The 12,390-nt window shown below is 45.9% G+C and overlaps 1 protein-coding gene across 1 annotated transcript in view; it reads left to right on the top strand.

The window, feature by feature from the left end:
- The window catches only part of LOC126529584 (sodium- and chloride-dependent glycine transporter 2-like), a 58,853-nt gene that overhangs the window by 27,076 nt on the left and 19,387 nt on the right, over positions 1–12,390 (top strand). Inside the window, exon 5 of the mRNA XM_050177106.1 lies at positions 10,729–10,835. Coding sequence (XP_050033063.1) covers positions 10,729–10,835 — 107 coding nt within the window. The remainder of the gene's footprint in view (positions 1–10,728; positions 10,836–12,390) is intronic.

The following is a 12,390-nucleotide window of genomic DNA, read 5'->3' as shown; positions in this document are numbered from 1 at the left end:
TACAGAAAGAATTTTGCGCTTTTCTGGGGTGACAGTATTTGTAGTTGGAAGCTTCAGTTTCAGTTTATTATTCGTTCATAAGAATTTGTTACAAAATATGGTATACAGACAAGGGTCCCAAAGTCAGAGACTGCACCGGGACCCTTGGATTAGAAGTTATACAAAAAAATTAAGCGGAATACAGAGCAGAGAAACAAATCATGAAATAAGCAAAATATAACCAAGAAACTGAGTGACGACACACATAAAAGACAAAAGGAAGAGGAAAGATGCACAATCAATGGTAATTCCACAGCTTCTAAATCGCAAAATAACATTGTAGGAAATTAATCAGACAGCAAATAATTCTTGAGCTTATATTTGAAAGAGTACAAGGTAGTTGACAACTTAATGGAATATGGAAGACTGTTCCAAAGTTTAAGCGCGCAAAAACAGGAAGCCATCTTTCCGTGATTAGTATTACGTAAAGGCAACAAGAAATTTCCTTGTGCTGCAAACCTTGCGTTATTGGCATTAAAAAGGAGATCAGAACTAACAAAGTTGTAAGAAACTTGTTGAGTTAGTAATTTGAAAAATAATATCGCTAAATGATAGTTAAAAAAATCAGTAACTTGAAGAATGCGGTTTGTACGCAGTTGTGAAGAGGCGTTAGAGAAAAAATGGCTTCGCGTTATAATGCGGATACCCTGATTTTGAATGTGCTGAATAGAGGAAAGATGACAATGATAAGTGTTACCCCGAGAAACGATACCATAAATGATATGACTATGAATGAAAGCGAAGTATAACGATAATAATGCTTCTTTGGAAAAAGATGCACGTGATTTGAGTAGTGCTCTAATGCCAAATGCTGTTTTTTTGTTTGATGTGTGCAATCTGGTTAGTAAACTTAAGGTGGGGGTCTAATTTGATGCCGAGAAAAGAAACACAAGTGGAGGCAGGAATGTCATGCCCATTCAGAGTTATGATCGGAGAGCAAGGTAAATGTCTCTGTGATGACTTAAATAACATGAATGGCGTTTTCGTAGGGTTTATAACTAGAAAATGGGCGTTACACCATTCAGTAATTTTTGACAGATCACTGTTTAGTTTCAATGTTAGCGAAAATAATGATTTATCCGAGAAGGCTTGCCGGTTTTATTACGATAGCAATTATATGGGCCTTCCAGGTACATTTCTGCCGTCACCGTCTTCGTCGCCGTGTGGTTGTGTATAAAGTCCCAGGACGATAAAATTTTCGCCGCGAGCTGTATGCTGTATGGACGAGAGCGAGCGTTCGAGGGTGAGCCGGCGATAGCCACTCAATCTCGCGCACGAAACGAAGGAAAGCGGGGAGGAAGAGGGCGTGCCCTGTCTACCCTCGCCCGCAAGGCTCAGGTGGGAGACGGAGGAGGGGGGGGGGGGCGCATTCTATGCGTTCTGCTCAGGACAGCCTGGGCGGCCGCACGCGCCAGCCCGCAACGCTGTATCTACTGATAAAGTCAAAAGCTACTTATCGAAAATGAAGCGGTCTGAACATTTCTAAGAACAAATTGTCACTGAACCACGCCACAGTTCCGCCCAAAAGGCGAAGCATCGATTGCAATAGCAAATTAGTGAACAGCTATGCGAAGCAATTATAGTACGTTTACTGCCATATAATTTTTTTTTATTTACAAATACTGCAGGCCCTATTCGGGCCCAAGCAGGAGGGGTTACATCAATAGTAACAAAACAAGGCTGGAAATAATAATAAAAAGATAGAATACAGAACAATAATAAAGATATATAAAATATAATATACAGGAACATCAGCCTTTGAAATTTAGACTTATCAACATAAATACGATATAGGAACAACAGTTGTAGTTTGCAACTCAACAACAAGTACTGACAAACCATGTACACACAACAGGTCACTCAATTCAGCATAATATTGCATACATAGGCATGCTAAGTAAATTGAAGAGCATGGTGGTAAAAAAATTAAATTTCGGGGTTTTACGTGCGAAAACCACGATCTGATTATGAGGCATGCCGTAGTGAAGGACTCCGGAAATTTCGACCACCCTGGATTCTTTAACGTGCGCCTAAATCTAAGTAAACGGTAGTTTCGCATTTCACCCCCATGGAAATGTAGCCGCCATGGCCGGGATTCGATCCCGCGACCTCGTTCTCAGCAACCCAACACCATAGTCACTAAGCAACCATGGCAGGTAACAAGCATGGTGCCAGGCGCGCACAAGCAAACATGAATATATCTTGCCTGTTGACCGCGGAAACTCGCTATCAAAACGCTGGAGTGAGTAAACCCGGGACAAGCAGCGAGGGAATTGATCTTCGTGTTGCGTTTAGCATCAACGCGATCTAAGCCGCGAAACCGCAGTGCGTGCCGTACTCTGTCTCCGTCCTCGTTGGTTTATTATGGCACTGGACGTTTTTGCATTTTTTTTATTGATATAAAGTTATAGCTGCAGTTAACCAAAAAGCAATAGATAGTATTATGTGGCTCAGTTGCGAAGCATATATAAACGAACATGGCATACAGCTGGTGGGTGTATGCTATGCGATTTACGCCAGCCATGTGTTTACTTCGCGGTGATTCATGGTAGCAATATGCAGACGTAGCTGCTGCACCCGCACCCGGCTAAATGCCATGGTCGTTTGTTCGTGGAACGTTTGGGAGGGCTGCAATCACGGCACGTAAGCGGGCATGTTACGTAGTATTTTTGTATTTTGCGGGCATCTGCAATAAGCTGAAAAACACTAATATCTAACAGACAAATAGAAACTGTTCATTCAGACCCTTTGCAAACCGCTCTACCACTTTCCAACTGGAATATTTGTTGCCAAACTTTGTTTCTCGCGAAATTGTTGAAGTAATCTTGACTAAGTATGCAATTAGGCAGAATACAAAAACATATTGTGACCTACTCTATACTATAGTCTGCAAGATGCATTTGGTCTCTTCGTCTTAGAGTGCATCGGCATATTTCTAAACATGCGAAACACTAGCTGGCACACTTTTCATAAACAGTTGATATCGCAATTCAGTCTTTCGTTTGTATCGCACAGACATCCTCACAGTCGCCGACATTATGTTCTTGGAGTGAAAGGTGTCTAGTTGTACATGCGTTTTGTCCTTTGCGTATATGGCAACACCTCCTTCTCGCGAGCCCATGTGTTGTTCCCAAACGATTCCAGACTACCCGTAGATTCGAAGCAATGCATCTTTATTTATTTGATTTATTATTATTTGTAATTATTATTTTTTGGGGTGGAGAACTTGAAGACTGCTGGGGCCGTATTCTGAAACGTTCGCCTTCCGCGAAAGTCACATTCAATAAACAAAGCGACTGTTTACCCGTGACGTCAGCGTGCACTACCAACGCGCGCTCTCAAACGCTTCACATCGCATGAGAGATCGCGTCCGGCGAGGGCAGAGCGGCTCGGGTGTGTTGTTTTCGAGTGTAGTGGCCGCAGTACATTCTAAAAATTTTAACACCCTTAATGGTGTAAATGACTTGTTCCATGGGTGACACCCTTTTTGGGTGTATTGCTACACCCCAAGCAGAGGGTGTAAATTAACACCCCACAAATGAAAAGGTGTTATTATCACGTCACCTTGCCTATGGGTGTAAAACAAACAACACCCTTCCTATATGGCTGTAACACAGACACCACCCTTTCAATATGGGTGTAGCATGGACAACACCCTTCCAAAAGGGTGTTATCGCTGCAGGTATTTTAGCGTTCACTACAGCCATGTAGTTAATGGACAGACTAGCTGTTGTTAATGCTACCTAGCCTTAGCTATGATACTACCTTGTTCAGTATGAGCCAGAATGTGTGAGCCATCGTCATATCGCGTTTCTGGTCTGTCATGTGGTAGCATATATAACGTGTGACCTTTTCAGGAAAAAAAAAATTGTTTCACGATCGCAGCAATGCACGCACCCTATGCTTTTCGTCATCTTCCTCTGCAGTGATAGTACGCCGCCGGCAGGATCCAGAGCGCAATAACAACGCACGCTGCAATAAGGACACAGGAGGTCCCGCACCTTGGTGCAGCCGTACTTATCACTCCATGGAAACAGCACACAACCAGAAGCATGATGTTACATGCACTTCTGAAATAATTAAAAACCTCCACTTTTCTTGGTCAAAAATTTTCTCAGCAAGACCAGCTTGACCAGGAGGGAAAGCCACCACAGCTCGTTGTAGCTCGTATTGAATGCAATAGAGCGCAAGCAATGCATGGATTGGCGACGGTAACCAGTGCAGTAATACAGAAGCTTATGTTTGCCTGTCAAGCAGTTTTTTTGCGTTTTAAGCACATATTTGATACCTCTATTCAGCAAAGTTGTCATTTATCTCCACGGGATGCTTCTACTAGTACCATCACATATATAATGACCTAAAGGTAGCACTGAAAGCCAAAGAACAAAGTGCAAGAAAGCGCTTCCATTTAGAATGTTTCAGTATTTACACACAAAACTACGTGTAGCTGTGGGTGCTGTTTAATATATAAGCATGCACTATTTCCTGAAATTTATGTATGCTCTATTTACTGCCAGTGACCTGCTTATACCCAATAATTTAGTTTATTTTTAGTGGCGTGTGTTGCGGCTGTCTAATTTTTTATTTCTTTTCCCCAAACAGTATAGCTAAGATCAGTTCTTTGTTTGCATTTTTTACTTTGTCGTTTGGCATTATCTTTTTGTCTTTTTATGCTATTAAGCGGCCAATTATGGCCTCTCAGGTTCGCGCCCGCCAGCTTCGCGCGCAACTCTCGGAGGCCATAAGACAACGCGTTAGGAAATGCCGTTCTTGTCGTTAACGTTTCATCATCGTTTCTTCAACTGAGATAGAGGGGTAGTGTCCCTTTTCCTGGGGGTGGGGAGCGGGCGATCAAGACGGCATAGTTCAGCGGCGGGCGGGGGAGTAGGTTGGTGTTGGTTGTTATCGCGAAATTCGCGAATCCTGCGATTTTTTTTATAAGGTAAGCATTTCTATACTAACCCAACAAGAAAAACCATCCGTCCTTCAGTCCGTACCGCACGATATCTTTCAAAATAGAACCCGCAGCAGTGAGTGCATTCACCTTCGTGCTAGCTCTCGCTTCAACACGACCGAAGCGGCGAGAACACAGCGCTCACGCAGCTTTCAGCTCATGCCGCACTATGCGCTTTTCGCAGATCACTTTCAAGATATGTGTACGCGCGTCTGTTTTCAAAGCGAAGTAAACGGTGAGAACACAGCGCGTGAAGTTTTCAGCAGTGGGCACACTCTGTCCACAATGCTGTTCGCTTTCAAGATACGGTTCGCGCGGCCGTGCCACAAGCAGCCACCGGCGGAGAACGGTTGATAATGGTTCGACGCGGATGAGAAATGCTAAAGAGCGATAACGGCTCAAAACGAACGGAACGTCACCAGCGCACCTGGCTCCGCCACCTGCAGTACTTTGCTTGCGCCATTCACTTGGTGCTGCCGACCACAGCAGCTCGTGTCGCTGCAGCGCTGTCGCTTATACTCGTCGGATCAAGTCTCAACATTGATAACGACATGGAGTGCGTGTAGATGAGGAAGAGCCACAATGCTTACGCATACTCAGACAAGTCCCAGAGGAGTTCCTGTGCAATTTTTTTTACCGGAAATGTGGAGTCGGCGGTGACCCAGAGTTGACAATGCATCTAAGAGGGCTGCGAAGCTTTTCTTTTTATGAGAGTCTTGCCCAGCTCCCAAAGATCTGCTCAAGCTAAGACTTGCTGATGGCTGTATGTGTTTTTTTTTTATTGTCGCATGCCCTCGAACCGCCATGAATCCTACTGTGTAATGACATTAGAGCAGTATTCACGTCAAAAAGGAAATGCAGCCGGTAATTGGGCTGCCTAAGGTTTGCGGCCTGGCGGCAGCTCCCCTCCCCTCCCCCGTTTCCGTTGACAAGTTAGGGGAAGGGGTCTAGAGCAATCTTATACCCCCCTCCCCACAGTGGCGTAGCCAGAAAATTTTCCGTGTGAGGGGGGGGGGGGGGTCCCAATTGACCATGGAGGGGGAAGGAGCGGGACCATTGCCTTAGTAGCAAAAAATTCACTGTTAGTGAGCGTTACAAGTGCCCGGCGTGCCCCCCTTGCCTACGCCGCTACTCCCCCCCTCCCCGCAATCGACGCAAATCAAGCTATCAGAACGTGCTTGACGCGCATGCATGACATAACATGAATGACATGCCGCGAAGCTGGCATGGATGTCTTGACATGATCATCATCATCAGCCTATTTTGGTGTCTATCGCAGGTCGAAAGCGTCCCCAGGGATCTCCAATACCCCTGTCTTGTGCTAACTGGTTCCACGTGTCTTCAAGTTTCCTAATTCCGTCACGTGCATCTTATTCTCTGCCGTGCTCGACTGTGCTTCCCTTCCTTTAGCACCCATTCTGCAACTCCAATTGACCAGCAGTTATCTCCCTTACGCATTGCAATGTCTGCCCAGCATGACTTCTTCCTCTGGATGTCAACCAGAATATAAGTTATCCCCGTTTGCTCTCTAATCCAGATCGCTGTCTTCCCTTCTAATATCGTCACGCCTAACATTTTTCATTGCAAGCTTCTTTGGTAACCTCCAAGTTTCGGCCCCATATGTTAGTAACGGTAGAAAGCAATGATTAGCAGTAAGCTTAATGGTCATGATTTAGTAATGCCTGCCGTAAGCTCTCCAACTAATCTTTTATTTTTGTTAATTTCCATGATCAGAGGCGCCTGCGAGTAATTAACCTCAATAAACTTATTTCTGCGCAGGTTCTAGAGGCTGACTGCCGATCATGACATTTCGTTCTCTCGCCAGGCTGTGGAAAATTACTTTTCTCTTCTGCATACTAACTTTCAATCAGACTTTTACACTTTCTGCGCTAAGGGCCTCAAACGTTTGTTGCAAATAGTCTGCAGCGTTGCTGAGTATGCCAATGCCATCTACAAACCGTAAGTTGGTGAGCTATTTACCGTTAGCCCTCACTCCTAACCATTCCCAGTCTAACTGGTTGCACACCTTTAAGTATTCAGTGATAGCATTGCAAATATTTTGCCTTTAATCATGCGAAGCCTTTTGCAGATATCTGGCTATGCAAAGTAGGCGCGTTAGTGCCATCCGCTCGATATCAACATGCGTGGGAAACTTCATTTTTGACTGCTGTTCGGAGTCAGTGCGCTGCTGCCTAGATGCCCCGATCTAAGCATTGCAGCTACCTGATTCAAGCGCAGGTAGCACGCGTTTCATGTATAGCCAATATCAACGCGTTAACTGCCAATGTTCATTTATCATATACTGTAAGCTTGTTCACTTACTCCCTTATAATTAGGGTGTAAATTAGAAAGACTGGGGTGTTCCAAGGGTGTTTCAAGGGTGTTTACAAGGGTGAAAAGATAGTATACACCCGCATCACACCCATAAGGGTGTGAAAATTTTAAGAGTGTACGGGTTCTGCGCACTGACTACGCTTGGTTACGGCCTCTTTAGGTAAAATAAATTGAATAAGGAAGTGTGAAATGTTTTATTTTATATGAATCAACAAATATCGCCGCGAAACAACGCGTGTAAGACGCCACCAAAAAGGCTACTATAAACTACCACCTATCTTATCTCTACTACACTCTACCAACAACCGAACGCCATGAGACGCCACAAGACATGTTCATTTATTCAATATATGTCGAGAGCACCCATCGACACCAGGACGTTAAATGACGTAGGCCGCAACTACTAGATGGCGCTGTTGATTTTCCGGTTTTGCTAAAATCTCCTATCAGCGCAGGCCGTCGGCGGAGGCGTGGCCAGGGCGATAGTTTCGCGGATGGCGAACGTTTCCGAATACGGGCCCTGCAATACCACCTCGTGTCGGCCCGGTATTGCACTATCTCCGGGATCGGCGCACGCTAACCTTTTTTTTTATTGTTTACGCACAAACACGACGAATGCATGAAAGTCTAGCTATATAGAGCTTCTCTGTAAAAGAATACAAACCGTACTGTGTGGCATCGTGACTGGAATTTGTGTTGCGAGGACAGCGGCAGTTTGAATTGCTTTTGGCTCGCGGTCGTTGTTTAATACGCGCGTAACACCGATACTTTTTATCGCGGTCAAGCTCGATAGGGATATATTTTGAGTCTCTATTAAATATGGCAGCTGTATTGTCCGAAAATCGGGATCGGGTTAGTTGAGCTCATTCGCCATTAGGATACAGAAGACAGCCTACGATTGTGATTTACTGCATCCGGAACCTACGATATCGTCATCGAATTTTTCCGTGCAGAAGCACACCATCCGGAATAAGCTCTACAGTGCTGGAAAGTGCCTGGGGAGCGCGGTATATATTCATCATGGGTTTGGACACCTCAGGGAAGTAACAGTCGTTGTGTCGCACGACACAATGGCAAAATCGCCTCTATTGGTAATAGTACTGTAACGCTCCATGCGAGTATATTCACGCTTTTTTTTAGTATTAGATTAATCCTATTCCTCTATTTTCGTTCTCGTTGTTAACATGCAGTGATATACCATTCCATCACGCCACTCGCTGCACGTGCTCGAAGCTGCCGCTACTTCCGGCCTACGTTAATGAACATCAGCCACACGCGAGAGCCTCGTCTTCTCACGGTCCAACACGGATGAAAATTTCGCATGCAACAAAAGTGAAAGAAAATGGCATGCGAAGGCGAACAAGCGCGACTTACTTGTGTCTTCCAACAACGGCAGCCATGCTTGCTGTGTTTTTTTTTTCTTCACTACCTGCCCAGAAATGGGCAGAATTTTTTGGCCGGGTGCGTTCCGTTCGCCTTTCCGAGGCAGTTGTGGCACTGAACAGCAGGCTTGTGCGGCCAAATGCAACAGTTGCATGGGAGATAAGAATCTGCATGCCGACTGTTTTTTGTTTGCGCCAGCAAAGCGGCGCTGGTGAATAGGGCTCGTAGCGTCGCTAACCCAGGTCCGGAAACGTTTACGGCCGCCGCAGATGTGCTGGTCAGTCACTCTGGTTCCTGCACAATGGGCGTCTTGCGCTGGAGTTTGAGGTATAGAAGCGGCGCCTGGTGGCGGCGCGCAGAACGTTATCTGGGTAGTACAGGATTGGGTAGTATTGAGCCCTGGCTGTGGCGAAGCACGTTTCTAGCTCGAGTTTTACGTCGATTCGCACTTTTTTCTGCTCTGTTGCGAGTGCGAAAAGGCTCGTCACTTCTCACAGACCACGCCGACCACGCTGCGAGCTAACCGCAGCCTATAGTTTAACTATAGTTTAACACGTATTCGGCGTACACGTCACGGACTCTCCGTGACGTAATGGTGGAAGCAGAAGGAATCGGCGACGCCGATCCGAAGAGACCTAGCTCAGTCTCAATAAAGCGTCACCGTCGTTCCTTCTGCGTCGTGGGCTGCCATGAACAAGGCCTGAATCCCAACATCAGATTCTACTGTTTTCCTTCAAGGCCTCGCGAAGTGGAGCGTCGGGCGCGCTGGATAGCTGCAGTTCGTAGCGCTGTATAAGCGAAACTTCGCGCCATGCTGACTGCTTCGCCTGTCTTGAAACTTGCTTGATTATCTGCGTTCTAAAATTCGGTCTTTTGCACCTACAGTCCCGACGGCAGACCGACATAGCAGCAGGCATGGCTGGTGATTCACGATTCGAGACCCAGCCACAGCGGCAATTAACAATTCGACAGGTGCGAACGCTTGAAGATACCAGGTGTGTGCAAATGACCACAAATGGTCGGGTTGAATAGGTGACAGTTCACTACCCCACTGCGAGCAGCACAGGTTGGAGTGTTAAATGTGCTCATCCTTGACCACAAGCCACGACGTTGAGGCAGCGCAGCAAGGTGGTATTGATTACAGCACATCAATGTTCGAGCACTGTCATTAAAAGCTACATCAAGGGAGCAGCGTACGAGCTCGCGCTGCAGCGCGATTTGCACGTACGTTACTGCGAGCTCATATGCGTTGCATCACTTATCAGTTGCTAAAGGGACATATGGCCGCTACTATAGTGCAGGCATAACTACTTGTCTAGCGGCTGCCGTCGCGGCGCGTACGATCGTGCGCTCGAGCAGTTCGTACATGGCGGCATGCTGAAAGACCGCTGCCGTCGCAGCGCGAACCGTCGTGCGCTCGAGCAGTTCCGTACACATGATGTCTGCTTATTGCTGCTGTGAGTTCATTGATAGCAAGAATTCATGTATAGTTTGGGCGCCTGAATCTAGCAGCGTGCCAACGTTACCTGAAGTTTAACTTCGTACGCGACTCGCCTCACTTGCGATTGACAACGCGCTAAAAACTTAGCCGCTTATTTCTTGAACGGCGTACACGTATTCGGCGCTGCATAATTTATTTCCGTTACGCAACGTGCCACTCCTGAAAAAATCTTCGGCGCCCGATATTCGCTGCAAGCCGGGGTACAACAAAACCGAAAGTGGCGGGTCCATATTGTAAACGTGCTTTCTGAAGCAGACGACCGAGCTTAAGTACTACCCAGTTCAGGACAGAGGGCGCTTTTTAACACCATTTTCACAGCACCCCCTGGGCAATGCAAGAGCCCCATTACGCAAGGAAACAAGAAACGATACCAAAAGATCCTCACGGCAAAAAAAGTATGCTTTCAAATCAGTCATAATTTTAATAAATCTAATGACTTTCTAAACCATTCCGCTATTCGCTTACATGGACAATCATCGTCGATGGCTTCTGCAGAAATGTTTTTCCTTCAACGCAGACGTGGAGCGATGCGACGTTTTCGGTGCTGACAGGGCTCGCCATTGGTCACGGGCAGCTCCAGACTCTCGCGTCCTACAACGTCTTCGACACGTACTCGCTGCAGTGGTGAGCAGTACCCTACGCACATTGGGCGGCTTGTCAACATGCTCACTCGACTGTATGGTTCAAGCAAGTGAACGCATCTTAGTGAGCCATAAAGGGCAATGAGCACGTCACTTGAATGTGCGTAAACGAAATTTCAAGTCGAATTGTTTGAGCAAACGATAAAGTTTGCAATGAAGGGCCGTACTGCCAAGGGAGATTCGTATATTGCGCAAGCAGTTCGTACTCAAGAGGAAGTAGCAAAAACATTGTTGAGGTGATGTACCTGACACTGTCACGTAAGAAAAACGGCAAACACTACTACAAAAAAATCTAAAGAAATGTGAGAGCTACGATCACAGGCCTTTTCTGACAACGCACTCTCGTTGTCTTCCACTAAGTTTGCTTTCTTGTTCTTATCGTCTACTAAAGTCTCAAAGCTAGCCAATAATAATACCGCTCAAGCACCAAATACGATGTCTATGTCCGTGGAGATAGAAGGTTTCTCAACTACCATATATTGAGTCTAAAGAAAAGAAACAAACAAATATTCCACGTGAAGAGGACCAAGTTCATGTTGTCTGGAGCCTTGCTGTGATCAAGAAGCTCCAGAAATTTTTATACCTTCATATTGAAGCATTTATTTCAATGCAATAATCTTATTGCTTATTATTCATTTATCCATTTATATTGCAAATTATTATTCTAATTGTGAAGATGATAAATAGGTGGTTCTAGACAGTGGTAAGACGCGTAAAATCAAGGTATTTCCAAGGTGTTACAATAAAAGCAAACATGAAGCGTGTTTGCTTTTATTTTCTGTATCTCCACGCAGCCCAGTGTCATTGTCAGTGTTAGGAAACCAGATCAGACCAGAATAAACGACAGCGCTGTGGCTACACAAAGTGCTGCAGACGGCGGCACAAGGTGAATATCACCCAAGCAAACTACTGCAGGTGGTGACGCCAGGTGCGCTGAGTACGTTCCGATCATTAGAGAGTTTTAGAATTGGGGACCCAATACTCTTGGTCCCCAAACCGCGTTGGGTAATCTGTTCTTGGGTGTAGATGAAGAGCAGAGTTTGAGAATCGAGTCAAATGCAGAAAGCGTTGGGTCGAGCACTCGGGACGCCACATTGGGGAAAGTAAGAAGGTGCTTGAAAGCAAAAAAGAAAACTCTTTCCTACAACTAAAAACGAACAGAATGCATTTCCGAGCAAAAATGGCCAAACAATAAAATATAATAAACTGAATGACTGCGTTAGTGTTCTGAATTAATTATGCTGTCATAAGCCAAGGCGTCTTGGGTCGCTCTTGCGCGGGGGCTCAATACGGCCTGGGGACCCAGGCTGGCTTTCGATTTTTGGGTCTTCAGTTAACGCCGACGCAATAACCTGAAAACAGTGGCTTGGGTTCTGCGCGGGCGCTGTTTTCTTGGGTCCCCAAGCCATTTGGGTACCCAATTCTAAAGCTCTATTATAAGCCCTTATCACTCTTTAACACCTTATCCATCGGCGTCGAACCACTATCAACCGTGATCAACCGCACCCGGGCGGCGGCTGCGTATGGCGTGGCCGCGT

Source organism: Dermacentor andersoni, chromosome 9, assembly GCF_023375885.2.
Source record: "Dermacentor andersoni chromosome 9, qqDerAnde1_hic_scaffold, whole genome shotgun sequence".
Classification (NCBI taxonomy): domain Eukaryota; kingdom Metazoa; phylum Arthropoda; class Arachnida; order Ixodida; family Ixodidae; genus Dermacentor; species Dermacentor andersoni.
Note: the sequence above shows the minus strand (reverse complement) of the source record. Positions and strands in the feature narration are given on the sequence as shown.